Consider the following 19,357-nt stretch of genomic DNA (forward strand, 5'->3'; position numbering starts at 1 on the left):
CAGGTTTCTACAGTTACTAACAGTTAGCAGTAGTATTTTATTTGAAAAGCATATTGGCTGCATCCAAAAAATACAAAACCCGCCGGCCATTGAAGTCCTCTTCCGAGTTCCGGAATAGTTTAGTTATTGGGTTCAATGGCCGTGGGGATAGTGCATTTACAAATCAATTCCTCAAATCATATTTCAGGATAAATCTTTTGTAAATAGTATTGAGTATTAGATTGCGGCTAACAGACGTCTTTCCAGTTAGGCAACTATGTAACAACTTTAAAAGCATTTTTTATATATATATAAAAAGTAAATACAAGTGTGTTTAATCTAGACGTAGACATTTACACATAGCTCCTATCGAAGTACATACACGTTATACTCGAAAATAAATACTCCTTCTTCTACTTTGATCAATAACAGAACCAAGAATCAACGAACTAAGAACACAAAACAGTTGCGGGGTGAAACGTGGGCTAAATGCGCTCGCGGATGACTGGACATGTACTCCGCTACATGCTCTATATACGGAAGATATCAACTAGAAATTTTTGGCTACTACTCTCACTACATACGCGGCTAAATAAATAAGCTATTTTCTGTTCTGTTCCGAATTTTCGCTTTGGTAACTCGTTTTGATTTCGTTTGGCTAATACTCGAATTGTTTTGGCCTTGGCTACAATATTGGTCGGCAATGGTAATACAAATGCGCGCGCTATATAGAGACGATTACATAATGAACACTCACAATCATGAACATGTACGTACGCAATGACAAAGTTGAACTACGCTCCTAATAATTGAATTTTTCGATTGCTTCTCCAATTTGTTATTTTGGTTTCTTTGCTATTTCAATTTGATCTGCTCCCGGGGGTCTCCTAGGCCGGATTGAGCACGGCCACCTTGCGCAGGCTCTCCAGCTCGCTGCGTTTCAGGCGCAGACTAAACATGGCCTGCACAAAGCCGTGACAGTCGGTCACAATGCTGTCCTGGATCATGGTGTCCCGGAATAGGTTTGCCAAAGCGGCAATATCGTCGCAGCCCAAAATGGCGTTCTTGTGTGTAATGAACATGGCCAGGGCAGCGCGGAAAACGATCTTGTGACCCTCGGCGAAGACGCAATCCCAGATGCGCAGCACCGTCTCCACCGGCAGCACCTCGGCAAAGATGCAGATGAACCATTTGCTGGCAATCACCGGATAGGGCAGGCCTGCCATTGAAATGTGAATGAATCATAAAGAACTCGAATTTATCACAATTTCCGTACTCACCCAAGTTCTCCACATGCCGATTCACAGCGGGTATCCGCCTGATGACCAGTTCCCGGAACACAGCCAGGTCCCGCAGCAGGTTGGCCATGTTGTGCGAATGATACTGCGGTACAATATTCTCCACTATGTGCTTTAGCAGCCAGAAGGACTTCTCCTCGTCGTCGGTGACGATGAGCAGCAGCCCGGCGATGTAGTTGAGGCCCTGGCAGTAGCCCACATCTCGATTGTGGTGGGCATAGGCGATGAGGATGTTGTACAGACGTTCCTTTTTCGAGTCAAAGTGAATATTGTCGGGGAAGGTACGAGGTAGATCGATTGATATGGAATCACTGATTTCCTTGTTGTAGGGCTCTGCGTTGAGCAGACTGCGATAGAGATCCGGAGAGCGGCGCTGGGCGGCGGCGGCGCCGGATATCTTCATCCAGACGTCGGGACGGTACGGCCCGGGTATACCTTTGCGTATGTACCGCTTAAGCTTGGGGTCCATCTGGCTGAGATCGGTGTTCTGCTGCAGTATGGCCTCCCACTTCATGCGGCGGCGCGTCAGCGTCTTCAGGTAGCCGTCCATGAACTTGCCGTAGTTCTTGTAGTCGAAGTGCTCGCCCCGCTTGAAGCCATACTCGTCCACATCGCTGGCCGCAGAAACCAAAGAAAGTTGAAGTTGCGGTGAAAAGATACTCTTTCGCTACGAGCCCACCACTCACCTGAACTTTGAACTTGCGGTAGCATCCATATGAACTAATGACTAGAGTTACTATATTGCTCGCTATTTAAGGTGTGTCTTGCTGGCCGTTCCGCTGTCAGCCGCTCCTCATCCGTTGCATGGCAGAAAATCCAATAGGGGGGAACTATTTGTATTCGGGGCACGTTGCGCGGTTACGTCGCAGCCTTTGCCGCTGCCACTGCAACTGCAACTGCAAGGGAATCAATGGTCAATAAACATTGTTCGTTACTGGGACCCGGGCCCTTAATTTATTTATAAGCCTATTTAGCCTTGCCTACCTCTGCCTACGCTGCGTCCTTGAGCGGTGGCCTTTTGTGCGCGCCCACTCGTCGTCGTCGCTGCCTCTGCCTTAGCGCGCCTCGGACCTGATAACATCCACGGACGAGGGCTGGGGGGCGGCCGACGCACAGGTGCGAGGTGGAGCGTCTGGGGCCGGTCCGCTGGACGTGCGCTTGCAGGTGCTCGATGGGATATTATCTGTGGCTAGTGATTTCATTGAAGATTGCTGGTCCGCTTATCAGTGGGCTTAATTGGTTTATTTATTTAAAGTTTCACTCTGTTTTCATAACTAATTGGATTTTCCCTAAAAATCTCAAACAGTTGAAATTCCCCTAGAAATTTCCACTTTCGGCATTTGGACACACTAAATTTGGCTTAGCGGTTAATTTACAGTGTCAAATGTAGCAATGGTGTAGAATTTCCAATCGGTTATGTAAAACGCGCCACCAAAAGTGCCAGATCGTTCAGCTTTTGTCGTGCTATCTCGCTTTCCGTCATTCCACGCCATTCTACTTCACGCCACGTCAAGCAGTCGTTCCGTGTCGTGACACATTACGCAATGTTAAACAACTGAGTAAAACTTATAATTTAGACCAGTTGCCCAAATTCCGATCGACCCACCACGCGAGGCTCTAAATCCACTGCTGAAACCTGCGAGATGCTGCGCAAAACGGCGACAATGGGACTCGTGGCGGCGGTGGCCGTGACTGCGGCACCAGAGCAAGGCAAACAGAGCTCCTCCAAGGCGGACAGCAGTTTGGTGTGCCGGCCCAGCGAGTTGCCCATCTACGACAGCTTGCGCAAGCCAGAGTGAGTGCCCTGCGGCTCATCTTCCCAATTCCTTTCTAATCCTTCCGTTTGGCTTCCTCCACAGGCCCAAGCTGGAGAGGCACAGGTCCTCGGATTCGGCGCTGCACCGCAACCTGGAGAGCGGCGTACGGTACGTGCGCGAGAGTGTAGAGGACAGCTACAAGTCCGTCGCCGACCAGGCCGGCATTGTGGGCCATTACCTGGAAACGGCCAAGGCCCATACGCAGCACACGATCGACATCCTGAATGAGCCGCAAAACTCACTGCACCGCAGCGGGGCCATCGTGGTAGGCGGTCTCGCAGGTTTCATCTTCGGCGCCCGCGGTGGTTTTATTAAGAAAGTGGTGTACACTGGCATCGGAGCGGGGGCGGTGGCCTCGCTGTGCTATCCCCGCCAGGCGGAGGAGAACTGCCGGGTGGTGCTGTACGAGGGGCGCAAGATCTTCGCCGTGGCCTACAACTTCGTGAAGGGCGTGAAGCCCGGAGAGGAGGTGCCCATCGAGCCCATCCAGAAGTTCCCTACCTCACTGGAGGACCTCAAGTATTTGGCCAGCGACCTGGTCGACGAGGCCAAGGAGTTGATCTTCCCCAAGAAGAAGTAGGAGCACCCCCATCCGGCCGAGAAGTGTGCATCGACTTAACATGAGCCTAGTCTCTCTCCGATTATGTGATCCAGCTGGAATTCGTTATCTCTATTTGTGGTAATCTTTCTTGTTGCCAGAAATAAATTGGCCTCGCGTCCCAAAAGTGAAAAGATGGCTCATTGCTTGCGCAGGTACCATGTGTGGGCCGTGGCCCAGGTCAGAACCAGCTGTCGATGCCGCCAGATCTCCCATGAGCCGCGTCAAGTGATTAATTGTTCAGCCGCTCGCGAGGTGTTGGTGTCAAGTCAAATGTCACTGGCGGAGCTGGGAGATGAGAGCTGAGGCTGTTGAAAAGTGAAATCCGTAGGAAAGTGGCGACTGCGGATGCCGACTGCCTTCCCGCGTACAAATCGATTGTGCCAATCATCTTCGATGGCCCGCAGCCGAACATGGCGATGACTGCAAATTGTGTGAATGGTTCAGGTTCGCCTGCCCTCGGGGGCCCCCAATTGCCGGAGATTGCCGACTGGAGAGGAAGCCGGCTCTTATGGCGATGGGCATCTCTCTCGACGGCCTCCCATTATGCTGGACAATGTTTTTCAGTTATCTTTTATTGCTCTCGAGCTTTCGCATCGCTATAGATAGACATGTTCTTTGGGCAAGATACAGACAACGTTGAGGTGTCTGCACGCAATTGTTTACAATAAATATAGATTTAGTTAATTGTTAAATATTACTACTACTTCTAAAATACCAACAACTTGTGGACATGCAAATGACTCTCCATTTCCCCCCCCGTTATCCCCGATAATCCCTTCGGCTATGTACAAATAGATAAACCCTCTTCGGGGACCCGATCGATATCTGACCGAGCGATTCCCATATGTGTTAGACTTACAGCGCTAACATTTTCGCTACACTAACTTAGTGGGCGTTGACTGTGTGTGTTCGGACAGGGGCGTGGCAGTGGCCCACGAGGCCAAGTCAAGGTCAATGCTATTAAAATTGTTAAATTGAAGCTAACTACGCTTAACATTCCTTTAAGATAAATCACACAAGACTTAAAGATACAACTGATAAATTAAAACAATAACAAATGTCGGGCTGCCATCATCATCATCGTCCAGATCTTCATTATGTCATCATCTGACATGCTCGAGTATCCAGGGCGTGAACTTGGAGATGCGCGTGCAGACCCCAGGCAGATTGGCTTCGGCACAGCCAATGCCCCAGGAGATGATCCCGGCCAGGAAGAAGCGACCGTCCTGGGATTTGGCCTGACAAATGAGAGATAGTGGATTAGTTTTCTCCTTGTGGTATCTGACATGGGTCTTACCTGTAGAGGTCCTCCCGAATCGCCTTGACAGGAGTCCTGTCCTCCTGTCTCGTAGCCCGCACAAAGGAATATGTCCGGGATGAATTCCTGGCGACCTGCGCGCATGAACATCGATTTGCAATTGTCGTTACTCACAATGGGCACGGAGACCTGATTAGGGAAGGAAAATAATTAATTATCTAATTAATTAAAGAGTTTTTTGTCAAAAAAATGTAGTCCTATGTATGTCAAGTCCTTTAAGTCGGAGCCATGACAATAAAAACTACTCCTGAGCAATGACTAAACAAAGCTGTCCGAGTTGACGATGTTTACGTTTTGTTTTTTATGAAATATATTCACATAAAAATAAAACAGGCATCTATTAATTCTTTGATATATTCTCCTCCTTATTGGTCCCTATGCCTTCCTTACCGATTATTCATCAACACAATCTCTCTAGAATCTCCCACTCCAAAAAAAAAAAAAATCATAGCTCAATTTGCTATGGTTTTCATTGTCGCTGAAGCTGAAGAAAAGGAGTTTAAACTTCAGCTGGAGCTGGAGCATTGGATACTCACCTCTTGGAGGACCGAGGGCAGGGTGCCGCCCTCGCTGAGACGACCCCAGCCTGTGACCGTGGCGTTCATGCCAATTAGAAGGCTCTCCGTCTCGGGCAGGCAAATGGGACTGACATGCGGCGCAAATTCGAGCGGCTGCTCAAGCTTGACCAGCGCCAGGTCGTACTCGTACGTGAGGAAGCTGTACTTGGGGTGCACCACCTTCTTGGCCACGCCGCGCTCGATGTAGGGCAGCTGCTCCTGCACATGCGAGAAATCATACTCGCCCACGCGGATGCGTATCTGCGAGATGAGCAGGCTGCGGATGAAGAAAAGAGGGAAACGCAGATTAGCTGAATGTGGTCCGGTTTCGGGCTGGGCTGATCCACTCACTCGTCCACGCAGTGTCCGGCGGTGGCTATCCAGTTCTCGTTGATCAAAGCGCCACCGCAGCGGTGGGTGCTGGAGAAGCCGAAGAAGGAGGTGCGCCGCACCGACACCTGCCAGGGCCAACGACCGAAGGCCGCGCTCTTGCCGCCCACGATTCGTGTCTCTGGCCGCGCCAGCGTCGGCACTCCGCACTCTGCAATTGCGGCAATAACAAATGGCATTGTCAAGTTAGATCTTCGGACTGGCAGATCGACTATTGCTCTATTCTTTAGAGCTCTAACTCGTGCTTGCTAAATCGAATTTATAGGGCTATCTCAATGGGTTCTCCTTAACTGGTTTGAAAATATTTGGTACCGCCAACGAAATCTATTTAATTGGAGTCTACTCTACTTCACTAATTCTTGACTTCTTATAATTAATTTAAATATATTTGTTGAAAACTGTAGAAAGGAAATATTGTAAGTCATTTTGGTGGCTTCTAAAGGCAAATATAGTTATATTCACCATTAAATTATTGAAAAGAAAATATTAGAAAAAGCAGAAAACCTTTCCGGATTTAAATTAATAAATTTTGGCCTAATCGATAATATAATCCAATTCCAAACTGCAAGGGTATACAAATTTCAGGTTCCTGAAGAGGATTCCTTTTCCCGTTTAATTTAAATACTATTTGCAGGTCTAAATCCAAGCTTAAGTGATTTTTTACAAGTGTAGGGGCGTGGCACTTACCGCTCCGCGCCGCCGAAATGGTCTTGACATGGCCAAGCGCCCCGGAGTCCAGGCTGGAGGAGTCCGTTATCTCGTTGGTCTCGATGCCGGAGGTGGCCAGGCCTGGCGGACGGTGCGTGGGCCGTTGGCTGCTGCTGGTGACGATACCACTACTGCTGCTGGTGCTTCCGATCGTGGTGGGTGTCTTGCTCGGATGGGCTGTTGTTGTTGTTGTTGTTGTTGTTGTTGTTGTGGAGCTGGAACTGTAGCTGGAGGAACTCGATATCGCCGTGGTGGGCCGCTGGTAGGGCTTTGTGGGCTTACTGGCCGGTGTTCTCCTTGTTGTCGTGGTTGCTGGCGGTGTGGTTGTCCGTCGAGTAGTCGTTGTCGTCGAAGTGGAAGTCGATGTTGATGGCCACACTGCGGACGAGGATGCGGCTAATGATGTGCCCGGCGACAGCTGCAAGGCAGGCCAAAGTGGTAAACATTATGCTAAAATACTTGGCCAGGCTCGGGTGGCAAATCATTCTCCATCTGCCTCTGCACTATCCTCATACCCATTCCGATTACCATTCCCATTCCACGCAAAGAATCAATTTTTCATTTCGACGCTAAATCTGCATTAAGTGGGATCTATGGTAGGCTTATAGCTTGACGTGTGGATGCTCTAACCAAGGACACATCGTATATTAACATTATTAACACCTTTCCACCAGCTTTTTCTGTGGAATGTGCTTGACAACTTATGTTTCAAGAACTTACTCCCATTTAAATTTCCTTCGAACCTAAATTGGATATTTTCCTAGAGTTGGCAAGTGGCTTGCTCCGCTCGAAATACTCTTTCCTGGAAGAGTTCTGAATTTCACACACACCCCTGAGAGCGGCCGCGGCCTCGTCATTGTCAGGCAGGCAAAGGCAGGCAGGCGAATCTTACATCAACTTTTGGCTCCGGCTCCGCATTGTGCAAACAATAAAATGTCCCCCAAGGCTGTGGCCTGCCATTATGGGGGCCCAGTCCCAGTCCCAGTCCCGGTCGCCGTGCGAGGAGTAAATGACCTCGTGGCTCGTTTGTTTCGCTTTCGACATCAATGCATCACCCAGACTCGGACTAAGAGCGAGACCCAGAACCTAAACCTGAACCTGGACCCGAAGCAGACTCGTATTTACATACCTGCGGCCTGGTGGGGCGATGCGGCTGCGTCTGGCCCGGCCAAATCAGGGACGTCGTCGATGTCGTCGACGGAGAGGGTGGCGGCGGAGGCGGTGGCCGTTCGTAGACAATCGGTTTCTTTGTGGGCTTCGACGGTTTCGAGGGTCGCGCGGGCATTGGCAAATTGACGATGCCAGGCTTGGTCCAGCCGGTGGGCCGCGGCTTGGTAATAAAGCTCGGCTCGGTGGTCATCTGCCAGTGGTTCTGTTGATTCTGCTGATGCTGCTGCTGCTGCTGGGTCGATGTATGCCAAATGCTATCTGTGTATAATATTTGTTTGTTACAAATTATGCTAACAATGCACCACCGTTGGGCGGGGGCGCCAGGCCCACTTACTGGGACTCGAACTAGAGCCGGAACTGGAGCTAGAGCTAGAGCTGGGGTGCGAGGCGGAGCTCTGCAGGTCGGAGGCAGTGGTGGGCTTGCTCTGGTAGGGTTGCGGATGCGGCCGGGCCAGAGTGCCCTGGTGGTGCGGCCCCGAAGGACGAATCACGATGGTGCCAGCGCCATGGGGACGCTCAATGGTGGTCATGCCGCTGTGAAAGGGACAAGAACGGGGAAGTAAATAAGAGGGAATAATTTGACTTGACTAAGCTCATAATACTTTAAGCTGAGATTAGTGGTAATTACTAGGATAAGGAGCTATATTATCTCAAGATCCTGACGGATGGCTCACCTGATCATGGGCTTGTAGGGCGCCGGTGGGCGCGGGCGCAGCGTGAGCGGCTTGGTGGGCCTCGTGTAGGAGAAGGCCGTCTGCGGCAGGACGATGTTGTCGGTGTAGTTGTGCGTGCAGCAGGAGCCAAACATGAACGAGTCCACGCACATGCCCACGTGCCGGCCCTCGGACTTGATGCACTCCCACACGAACATGCAGGTGCCCTCCACGCGACCAAAGGAGCACGGCTTGGGGCTGATCTTAAAGTTTTGTCCCCGCTGCTGCTGCTGCTGGAGCTGCTGCATCTGGGGATAGCCCTCCAGACGGTGGGGGCTGCGGTAGAAGCCGGTCACGTCATCCTCGGAGGAATCCGCGGAGTCGCCAGAGGTGTAGGAGCCGAGGGACAGCGACTCGAGACTGTCGGGCGGTGTGATCAGCGCCGCTGCCGCCGTGACCAGGCAATTGACTAAGATTAAGGCTACTAATACTTCTACTATTTGGTCTAGACTGCGCCGGCTCCTAGCTGCCGATCCTCTGGAGCCTCCTGATCCCGCTCCCGTTGCTTTACTGACTAGCCAATGCCGTTTGGGACACATGTTGGAGGCTGCCGCTGCCACTGCTTCTGCTGCTGTGCTTCTTCTGCAAAGGAACGGCATGACAGTTTTCGGACATTAGTCTTGTTTCGCCTGCCGGAACCCATCCGCCAGAACAGCAGAACCCCAGAACCCGAGAACCTTAGAGCCGCCGAGTTCCCGTGTCCCGGTGGCTAAACCCCCACTAATTAAGCGCACTTGTCGCAACAAAAAATGGTTGAAAAAAAAAACTCAAGTCAGGCAACGATTTCTACTCTTTATGATTGCTGCTGCAGATGTTGCTGCTGTTGCTCTTGCAGATGTTGCCGTTGTCGCTGTTGCAGTTTGTTTTTGTGTTGCTGCTGTGCAGTCAGTGACTGGTTTAATTACAACTTTTCACTTTTGCTTCATAATCAGTTTTTTTTTTCGCGGCTGCCGTCTTGTTTTATTGTCGAACAAGACTGGAAAAAATGTATTGCGATCGCACGACGTCAGACGACACATGCTACAATTAATAATTTCTTGTCCCAAAAGCAAGTGCAGCGATGGCGATGGCGATGGCGATGGCGATGGCGATAGCGTTGCCATGCCCAGCCCAACCCATCCCATTCCATCCTCCAGTGCAGCTCATCAAAGCGGAATCGTTGCCGCTTCTTTCTTTCTTTCTGTTTTGTTTTCCTTTGGTTTTTTCGTACAAATTTAATTAAAGTTTAGCCAATCCATTGCTGGCCAAATTAGATGTTTGCCTTTATAGTTTGTAACCTAAACTGGTAGCACACATCGCTGGTTTCTGCTGCATCCCATCCCGTGCCGCGTCCCTTCCCCGGGGTTGTCAACTCACCTGGGTCTGTGTCTGGGTCTGATTAAAGTGGCTTGCTTCATCGGTAACGTGCCGGGCGCATGTCTGCAATGGATTGCACGGGGAATAATAATAATCAGTATCGGTATGGCCACAAGAAGTCGGTTGTTAGAGAGTCGTTTTTATTTTTTTTTTTTATTGTGCCGCGCCGCACCGAGCTATGTTTTATGCTGTCGAGAATGTCGGGCGGAATGTGCCCGGCTGTAATTAGTGGGCTAACTGCGGAATATCTAACTATAAGCGGTCATGCATGTGGAGAGCACTTGAGCTGGAGTTGGAGCTGTAGCTGGACCTAGAGCTGGAGCTGGTGCTGGTGCTGGTGCTCCTGCTGGTGCTGGAGACGGCCCACCCACCAGACAACCCACACTCACGAGATGGCGGCATTAGCCGGGCCAAGATCGTAATCACCAGATCTCGTCATCATCACGATGATTGCCGTATATGACGACGACGATGATGATGATGATGACGATGATGATAGTGGGGGCAATGTGCCAATGTGGCAAGGAAATGTGGCAGGAGTCGTGGCTATCGCGGATGTGCTGACAACACTTCGGAGGCGGGCTGGGGGCAAATGTGCGACACTTGGGAACATTATGCAATTCGCGGAAGCGGAGATCAAGGAACTTTGGAGGAGAAAGTGTTTGATAAAGTAGGATAGAAACTAGAAAAAGGATGCTGAATTAGATGAGGATTCTGGCCAAAGAATGAAAACTACTTGTTGAAAACAAATGTTCAAACATAAAAAATAAATAAGTTAAGATACACACTTTCAATTATTTTCTAAAACAATTACTGGTAATGATTTATAGACATAATTCCGAACTCTACTTGAGGCACTTGTACCCATCTCATTCCCATCACTGAGATCCGCTTTCGACGCACATTACCTGCAATCAAATACTCATTGATATTCACCTTAAAATGCATTCTCCCAATCAATACTCATCCGATGAACGATCATATATACATCATGCATGGGATGAGCTTAAAGTAGACCCCATAAAAATCCCGTTTATCGCCTAATCATCTTAATGTTGATTATAATTACAAAACGTTCAAATGCAATCTGATACCAAATACTTTGTGCACATCATTGGCTTGGAAAACGCTTCATGTCCATGTTGATTGAAACCGAAATTGATATTGATGTTGATGCTGATGTGGCTCTGGCGGTAGTAGTTGCTGTTGCGGATGAACATGTGCCCCGAGATTAATTTCAGCTCTGGCCCCAAACATTTTGCTCACTCCGTGGCCGATTTCGTGCCGTGTTCTCTATGGGCCTCTCGAATCGATTCATGAATTGGCCATCCGACCGGCCGACTGTCGACTACTCAATGGACTCCAGTGGGCCAGAAACGCAAACGCAAAGGCAAACGCAGAGGCAAAGGCAAACGTAACGCTAACGTTCACTCCTAATAACTCTATTTCCAATTGGGAGCGGCGGGGGTAAAGATGTGCTTGCCCCTGCCACACGCCGGCTGTATGGCTATATGGCTTTATGGCTATATAGCGATCCATTCGGCGCATGAACCGTTGGAAATCGATTTCGTTACGTTTTCATTTCCTCAACGAAAGCGGTGGCAGCTCGCTTTTTCCACTCTTTCTGCAGAGTTTTGGGCCCGGTAGTCTTAGTTTTTGTTATTTTTTTTTTCGCTAGCTGGTCGAAAAATACCCGAAACGTAATTACCCCGTTTAAACGCCCCAAAAACAAAAACAGAAGCAGAAGCTGAAACTGAAGCTTGGGGAAAAAGCCCAAGTAGTAGCAACAGCCAATCTCTCGTGCTAATGACTATCTTTAGAAGGCCAAAACGAGCCAAAGACGGGTAGCCACGGCCAGAACCACCAGACTGACAAACAGTCAAATCACCAGACATCGTCTTCGGCTTCGACATCGACTCAGGCCCAGACAGACGGACAGTCAAGACAGATGGAAGCGGCCGAGGGCCAAATAATTTTCCAGCAAACAACAACAAATAACTGCTCAGTATTAGAAAAATGTTACCGAAACTGCAAAGAACACTGACCGAAATGATCTAGGTTTGAATTAAATTCAAAAAAGAATTCTTTATGGCCGACAATAAAAGTATAATTGGATTTCATTTGCCGAAATCAGCACTGAAGCATAGAAAAAGTTTCTTAAAGAATGAAAATAAGTTCTGCTTCTGGGTTTCACTTTCTCTTTTTTGTATTATTTAATTAAAACTAAAATGAAATTAAAACATACCTAAAAGTTAGAGAAACTTAAATACAAATATAAAAGTTACTTCAAGTTTTTTGTTTAAAGATTTTCCATTAAAAAAGTTTAACAAAACGTTTAACTAACAAAAAAAACTATAGAATTTTGTTAGAGATAAGGAGCTGTTTCAGAAGTGAGCCAAAATATTAGCTCATATTTTGTATATAATATCTAGTATTTATTTTTAATATATATACCATTATATTTAATAAAAATATTTATAATATCCAGTATTTATATAAAACATCACAAACTTTATTTAATCCAAAACTAGCTCAAGAACTCCTTCAATTAACCCCCTTTTTCTGTCACTGCAAGTACGTGCTTAGTAGCTCCGCTCATCCCAACTGAACTCTTGGCTCAGCCCAACTTAGAGCCCGGCCTGCAGCAGCCAGCCAACTTAGTGGAAGAGAGTAATTGTAATAACAATTGCGCAATTTGCGTCAGTCACTTAACTTCCTCGTGCCTCTGCCCTTTGCCGCCGCTGTTGGCGTGTAGTAAAGTGAGGAAAAGTCTCAGCCCGTTTAGTTAAGAGCACTGAATGGAATGGGACAGGGATGGAGGCTGAGCCTGAATCCGGGGGCATCGGCTCCACCATCAGGTATCAGCTTCCGAGGAGGTGGAGGTTACCCGGTAGGCGTTTTGTCAATCGGCTGGCGATCGACAGGCGACGGCACAGATGACAGGCCGCCCAGGCTAATGAAAAAGATAAACAACTGGATCACACAAGCCACGAGCGACGGGAACCAGCCTGACACGCAGCCATATGGTGCACAGGAAACTATTTGCGGTGTTTTAACATATATTTCATCAATAATCTTTGAATTCAATTCTTAAACTAATTATACAACTAATAAAATCTTTGAAAATTAATCAATCCCTTGCGGAAATAAGACATCTTCTGAAGGATAATTATAAATAAAAAATTTCTGGGAAATTGATTATTTTATTTGATGTACAACTGGCCCTCTTTTTTTCTTACTGCAACTAAGAAGGGTTTCCTTCGAAGCGGCCAGGGGAGAATCTCTCCAGCTGAAGCTGAGCTGGCGGCATCTTTTGAGATTTCGTAAGAGGGATTGTGAGCCAGGTGGGGGCATGGAGGCACAGAGACTAGAAGCACGGGACAGAGAGCTTGTTATAATCACTGCGCGTAACGCAAACACAATTTTTGAGTGGCCCGGCCATGTGAAATCCATCCATACCTGGAGGCGGTCACTCACTCACTCGATGCTGCGACGACGACTACGGAAGAACCTGGCACGGAATAAGGGAATAATATCTGTAGTATATGCCACAGTGAGGGGGAAAAGTCGTTGCACCTGAGCCGGTCGCTTATCACTGTGAAAATCAAAAGAGCCAAGCGACCGACAACTCGACTCGCGCTCCGAGAACGGAAGCAGAAGCAACGCAGTAAATTGAAAGAAGTGTTTAAAATCTCGTTATAACCTGGGAAATATGGAGCCCGTGGTTCAGCATGATAAATGACAGGCATTTGATATAGCGATTAATGGCCAGAAACCGTTTTACGCGATACGGAAAATGTTCTTTGGGAGTAACTTATTATTAAAAGTCACTAGAAATAAAGGAGTAAAGAAATAATGCCAATTTTACTACCAACTCAAAACATAGTTAAAGACAATTAGTTTCAGCATATAAAGAGCCATAAACAGAGCATCTCCGTAACGATATATTTATTTGAAAGTTAATTTACAGCCTGTATGTTCATTATTAAGATATTAAGTATGTTTTTGGTTTCGTATTTTTAATTGGGTTTTATCTTACAGCTTGTTAGTATCGCAGGATGTTGATTGCTCCTCAACTTTCATTTTCTTATTTTTTTTTCGCCCGTCAGTAGACTTTATGGAGCAACTGTGGCACTCTGGCGCCTGTTTTTGCTGATTGAATACATCAAGTCAAGCGGCGAGCGTTAATTAATTGCGCCTTAGCTGGCTCGCATTACGCATACGCAACGTGGAACAGTGCATCCTCTGGATGCGCGCCATTAGGCAGAGCATCCATTTCGGACGGTCCGAAATAAAAGCAACACGTTTCCAACCTGTTAAGTGTCCGAGACTGGGCCACGAGCATAAATCACAGCCGGAGCGGGCTCGGCTCCCCTGGTTTATTAACCTCACGCGGCTAATGGCCAATGGCCAATGGCCGGTGGTCAGTGGCCAGTCACCACCAGTGGGCATGGTCAAGTGCTATGCAACCTGTGGCTGCGTCTGAGCTGCACTTGCACCTCTGACTGAGCCGAGTTGAGGGCCCCCAGGTGTTATTGTTGTTTGTTGGACTGTTTGTTTGTTTTCCCTCCTTTCTTCGTCTTTGTTTTCGCCTGGCCTTTGTGGGTTTTCCCTCGTTTCCGAGGGCCTAGGAGAGGGGAAAAAAGGGGCGGGAGAGCGACTTGGCCCTGCTTTGTTTTCCATTGTCCAAATATTTACTTTGTCTTGGCCAGGCTCAAGCCGCATGACGCTGCAGCTTTTGAGGTCGGCCTGTTCTAAAGTGACTTCTCGTAATTTATTTTCCTCTCCTCGGCATAATTAATTTTGGTTTTCATTTCCACTTTGATTCAGCTTTTCTTCTACTCATCCCAGCCAGCTCTATTCTAAATAGCTTCATTTTCGATTTCATAACGGTCGCAGCGGCGGATTGGTAAATTGAAAGACCCCATTTCGGGCACGATCATGGTCCCTTGAGGAAGTTACCGCAACACGTGCGTAACCGTAACGATCCGAATTGGCCGCAAATGAGGGCCGCCGATCGGAGTTGAAAAGTAACAGTCCCTCCACGGCAGCGTAACACTTTCGGCGAGGAGAGGTAAATACCAGGCCAGGCCAGCGAATTCGCGACGAAGTCGTGCAATCGCAATCACTTTTCAGTTCAGCTCTCAGCTTAGCAGCGCTCGGTGTGTGACAATTTGACAGATTGAAAGTGAAAAGAGCTAAAAGTAAGTGTCCCTAATGATGGCAGACGAAGGGATCGGATAGGTTGGGCCTTATCGTTAATTTGCATGAAATGCACGTTGCCCAGTCGCGTCACTTGGAGCACGCCCCGGAGCGGAGTTGGCCATCCAAGCACTGGCAGAAAGCTACCTGGATTGAAGGTGAAATGTAACTGAGTTGGTAATGATGGGAATTTGTTAAATTAGCTGAATATTCCTTTCATTTGTTACCGATCTTAAGCTAATTATTAAATATTACGCTTTTGGTATAAAATAAATACATTTTTATTATAGATTTTATATTTTAAATATTGAATACCTATTTACTTATAAATTTCCTTTAGAAATTTACAATATTTCCGACAAGTGTAAACCCTTATCCAGTGGGTCAATCAGCATTCACTTGTCTCTTATTTTTCGCTGACAACTCGAGTGCCTCCCCGGGCAGATGAGATGGGCAGAAAGTTGTAAAAAGAAAAGAAAAGTGGCGAAATAGAATGGAGCGATGGCCCAAGGGTTTTTCACGCTCTCAAGGAGTGCCAGAGTGCCACATCAATTGGACCGATTCACACCTCCAGACTCATTTAAACTAGATTCGCGGGCCGCTCGAAGAGTGTCAAGAGTGTTAATGTTAATGGCTCTGTGTGTCCGCAATTAATGCAAAAATAATTACATATCTGCTGCTGGATGTTTGCCATTCATAATCACAGACCGTTCCGTTCGTTAATTCATTCATTCATTCATTCATTCATTTACTCGCCTCTCAGTTGGCCAATGATTAATTCGACGATTGCATTCGCCGTCTAGACTTTAATTGCTGCTTGTAGCTGTAAATGCTAAATCTGTGTTGATGTCATAAAATCAGCCTAATGGCCAGTAATCGGGGGCAGCTCTTATGCATAGCATGTTTATTCAGTGCGTTTATTCATGGCCAGATCTTCCTATTGATCTCATTTATTGATTGACTGTGAATGACATCTAAATCTCGAATAATAATGGAAACCCAGATCATTTTCGGGAATAAAGTTGCTCCACTTGGCCCCGTTTATGGCATAACTCATTGTCATTGTTCGCCTGGGAACTTCTTTGTCAACTCTTGAATAATGCATTAATCATTTAGGCTCAAGGGCGGGAGCCCCAGGTATTGCCTCATACACGCTACGTTCTGAAAGGCATCGGGCATGAATTATGGAAATTAAAACCACAGGAACCGACCATCAATTATATGGTGGGAAAATATTTACAAATTCTGGAGTGTAATGACAGAGCTGTGGTTAAGGCTAACATGATTTTAAGAACCGCCCATTAAGCTCTCCTTATGGCATTTTCTTTATTGATACAATAAAATGTAAATACATTTATGCTCTCCATCCTACATCTTAGCCAGGCTTTTTCTTGTAGTTTCAAGACTGCCAATTTAGGCAACTGCGGCCTAAGGCCACTGCACTTTTATTGTATAACTGTCCGAGGAGCCAAGGTCTTTCCCAATCGCCATAATAATCAGAAATTAAACTATCGCTCAGATATAATTTCACAATTTCCCAGAGCGACAGAAACTTTTGACGCATTTAAATAATTTTGCGCCTGAAGTTGTACAAATGGAATAATGGGTTCGGTAAATTATATAACCGCTGGAAGCAGTCGCGCCGCCAAAAGATGGTCACAGTTTGCTGGAGCTGGCAAGCCGAAAGGCCCAGAGCCACCGAAATTGGTTAAGAGTAAGAGGACAAATTTTGTTTTACGCGCAAGTGAATTGCGCTTTATGAGCGCGCGCTTTGATTGCCGCCTGAACGGAGTGGTGGTATTGGTACTGCCACTACTTACTACCATATATAGATATATATATGCACATGTAGGATGGCTATGTTGGAATACCGGAGGAATTGGGGGAACAACAATTATTCTGCTCGATGACTTTCGCTAATAAAACGACAGAAACGCAGTTGACACAACCTCAGACGGGCTGGCACTTCGGCTTCGTCGTGAGTTTTATAATACCACACGCCGGATAATGGCCAACCTCTGATTTATGGACAAGATTTCGATGCGGCAACTATTGCGAAATTAGAATGGCTGGGCAAATTAAGCGGGGCCATCAAATTAGTCGGGAAAATTATTACCTACAGGTGCCAACAATTTTCGGGATTATAAAACAAATGTTGATGTTAATTTAGCAGTAAATAGGTAGGTTCAGGAAATTCTTAAGGTCTTCGTAAATTAGGCATTGGACCTAACGGGCGATTCCCCAATTAGGCCCCAGACTGATCATTAAGATATTAGTCCGGGATGGGAACCGTAAATAGAATCACTCTGGCTATTAATCCAGCTATGGACATGTCTTCAGTCGGTTTTAAAGATTGTTTAATAATATAAGTAGTAGTTGCAGGTGAGAGGGAAGTTTATGGTTTCGAAATATCATCGTAAACTTTGGCGGCAGGTGAAAGCTTGGACAGTAAAAAGAATTTATGCATCGACTTACTCTGGACGTTCGGTTCTGTGTCTGTTGTGCTATCTGGCGTAAATCGTTAAACTTCTGGCTGGTTTATCTAGAGTCTGTTTAATGTTTAATAAAATATTTAGAACGGCGCACTTCGGACGGGTTATTAACTTTGAATTTCACTCATTGCCATTTTGGTCACTTGGCGGTTTTTCGATTTACGATTTTCCAATTATAAACTAATATTTCTTTTTCTGTATTATTTGCACGCACACCTCGATGGAATTTTCGTTAATTATTTTGCTGTGGACTTTCCATAGTTTTCATGGCCAGTAAAACACATTAAATCCTCGGCTAATGGCAAATCAAATTGTAGCGTTTTCGGGTTTTTGGTATTTCTGTTATTTCGATTTCTTTTCTTTTTTTTATAATATTAATATTGCGTTCAATTGATTTGCATTTCACTGCGATGCCGTAAAAACCTGTGTGAGTATTTGTGTGAGCCAGTTTTTGTGGTCGATGCGAGGCAATAAATGCAACGAAAGCAGCACTCTTAATTAATTGAGGATGGGACCCTTTCTTCTCAGCTCCGTCTCAGGCTGTGGCTTTATTTGTTTTCTGTTTATTGCTGCGGCTCGAACTGAAAAATATTTATTTCGCCTGTGATTTAGTTGGGCTTTTTTGTTTTATTGCACCGCGATTTTCCTCGGCCTTTATTGTTTTTCACTTTTGTTGTTTTGGTTGATTTCTTTTTATTTTCTCACCACCTCGCGCAGACGTGGGCGGGCGTTCGTGGGCTGCAAAACAGAGAAACAGAAGTAGAGCTGTTAATGGAAATGGGCCAACGATCGAATTAGAAATCACATGCCTGCCCAGCATCGATTTTCGGCTTCACTCTTAGCCGAAATTTATGCAAAAACAAAAATAACAGCCGTGTGATTAGGCCAAGCTCTAGCCCTATTTGCATTCGATCCGCTGGTAGCCGCCACGGAATCGCCAAAAATTGATGTATATCAGGGAGTAGCACACATAGTCTGCAGGTTGGTAACTGCCAGGTTGGCCCAGGCCCAGGCAAAAAAAAAAACTCAAAATTGATGGCTATCTCGAGTTATGAGGCGTTATGGAAATGGAAATTGCATTTCACAGCCACAGACCACTCAAAAGTGACAGTTGAAAGCGACGACGATTTAACGAATTAATGTTTCGTGTTTATAATTTCGGATCTCTGATTCGAAAGTGACAATTCCGGGGGAGGCCTCCACGGGCCTCCACGGGCCGGACGGTCTTTAAATTTAAAGATGCTTAACTGGGTGAGAGGAACATTAGCGCCGCCAGTAATTGGGCTAACAAATTGAGGTTTCTCCCACTTGGGGCAATAAATCGGAATCAAATGTGCATTAAACACAAATTTGATTGACTTGAGAAAAGTTAGAGGTAATAAAACAAGAGAAGAGGCAAAGCTGTAACTAATTATTTGAATTTTTTAAATAAACTGAAAGAGAAGTATGTTTAAAGAAAAACATAAAGAAAAGGTATAAGTTTAAGCCAAAAAAACAAATAGTTACCCTTTCAAAACAAATTCTCAAAGAATAAGTACGAATTTGAGAACATAGTTTAGTTTAATAATTCTCGTAGTATTATTTATTTATATTTTTTCAAAGAAAATCTAACTGTGAAAAAATGCTCTTGTACCTTTTTTTCTCAATAAATAAATAATTTGTACATAGTTAATTTTCTTCATGGTAATAATTTTGCAATTTACCACTTATTTCCTTTGTTTATCTTTTCCCTGTGGCACTGGCATTAGCCACTGGA

The 19,357-nt window shown here is 46.3% G+C and overlaps 3 protein-coding genes across 4 annotated transcripts; 1 reads left to right on the forward strand and 2 right to left on the reverse strand.

Annotated features, from left to right (window-relative positions):
• Positions 1-17: 17 nt before the first annotated feature.
• LOC108081131 (growth hormone-regulated TBC protein 1) lies at positions 18-2,656 on the reverse strand. Of its 2 annotated transcripts, XR_011445128.1 has the most exons (5): positions 2,262-2,656; positions 1,964-2,173; positions 1,260-1,891; positions 757-1,198; positions 18-703 (listed from the first exon to the last, which is right to left on the reverse strand). XR_011445128.1 is itself a non-coding variant. In XM_017176151.3 (4 exons), the coding sequence occupies exons 2-4, from the start codon at positions 1,990-1,992 to the stop codon at positions 867-869; spliced, it is 993 nt and encodes a 330-aa protein (XP_017031640.1). In that variant the 5' UTR covers positions 1,993-2,173; positions 2,262-2,656; the 3' UTR covers positions 18-866. The 2 variants fall into 2 exon arrangements, 1 of the variants encoding a protein (XP_017031640.1); XM_017176151.3 differs by having other exon boundaries at positions 18-1,198.
• A 127-nt stretch (positions 2,657-2,783) lies between these two features.
• Positions 2,784-3,826, forward strand: Mic26-27 (MICOS subunit 26/27). The gene is made up of 2 exons (XM_017176154.3): positions 2,784-3,072; positions 3,137-3,826. Exons 1-2 carry the CDS (start codon positions 2,921-2,923, stop codon positions 3,672-3,674), a joined length of 690 nt encoding a protein of 229 aa, XP_017031643.1. The 5' UTR covers positions 2,784-2,920; the 3' UTR covers positions 3,675-3,826.
• A 587-nt stretch (positions 3,827-4,413) lies between these two features.
• Sb (serine proteinase stubble) lies at positions 4,414-18,331 on the reverse strand. Its single transcript, XM_017176149.3, has 10 exons — positions 17,585-18,331; positions 9,908-9,970; positions 8,513-9,133; positions 8,173-8,372; positions 7,798-8,096; positions 6,648-7,086; positions 5,922-6,111; positions 5,550-5,847; positions 4,993-5,142; positions 4,414-4,933 (listed from the first exon to the last, which is right to left on the reverse strand). Exons 2-10 carry the CDS (start codon positions 9,946-9,948, stop codon positions 4,799-4,801), a joined length of 2,373 nt encoding a protein of 790 aa, XP_017031638.1. The 5' UTR covers positions 9,949-9,970; positions 17,585-18,331; the 3' UTR covers positions 4,414-4,798.
• Between the last annotated feature and the right edge of the window lie 1,026 nt (positions 18,332-19,357).

Source organism: Drosophila kikkawai, chromosome 3R, assembly GCF_030179895.1.
Source record: "Drosophila kikkawai strain 14028-0561.14 chromosome 3R, DkikHiC1v2, whole genome shotgun sequence".
Taxonomy (NCBI): Eukaryota; Metazoa; Arthropoda; class Insecta; order Diptera; family Drosophilidae; genus Drosophila; species Drosophila kikkawai.

What these genes read in the sequence shown, in the direction of transcription:
- LOC108081131 (XM_017176151.3), bottom strand. Translation starts at nt 1,992, where the DNA reads ATGGATGCTACCGCAAGTTCAAAGTTCAG. An exon ending in ACCGCAAGTTCAAAGTTCAG is followed by an intron (nt 1,892 to 1,963) that starts GTGAGTGGTGGG and finishes TTCTGCGGCCAG; the next exon opens with CGATGTGGACGAGTATGGCT. An exon ending in TCGGCATGTGGAGAACTTGG is followed by an intron (nt 1,199 to 1,259) that starts GTGAGTACGGAA and finishes TTTCAATGGCAG; the next exon opens with GCCTGCCCTATCCGGTGATT.
- Mic26-27 (XM_017176154.3), top strand. Translation starts at nt 2,921, where the DNA reads ATGCTGCGCAAAACGGCGACAATGGGACTCGTGGCGGCGGTGGCCGTG. An exon ending in GACAGCTTGCGCAAGCCAGA is followed by an intron (nt 3,073 to 3,136) that starts GTGAGTGCCCTG and finishes CTTCCTCCACAG; the next exon opens with GCCCAAGCTGGAGAGGCACA.
- Sb (XM_017176149.3), bottom strand. Translation starts at nt 9,948, where the DNA reads ATGAAGCAAGCCACTTTAATCAGACCCAGACACAGACCCAG. An exon ending in CGGCTCTAGTTCGAGTCCCA is followed by an intron (nt 8,097 to 8,172) that starts GTAAGTGGGCCT and finishes TATTATACACAG; the next exon opens with ATAGCATTTGGCATACATCG. An exon ending in ATTCGGGAGGACCTCTACAG is followed by an intron (nt 4,934 to 4,992) that starts GTAAGACCCATG and finishes CTCATTTGTCAG; the next exon opens with GCCAAATCCCAGGACGGTCG.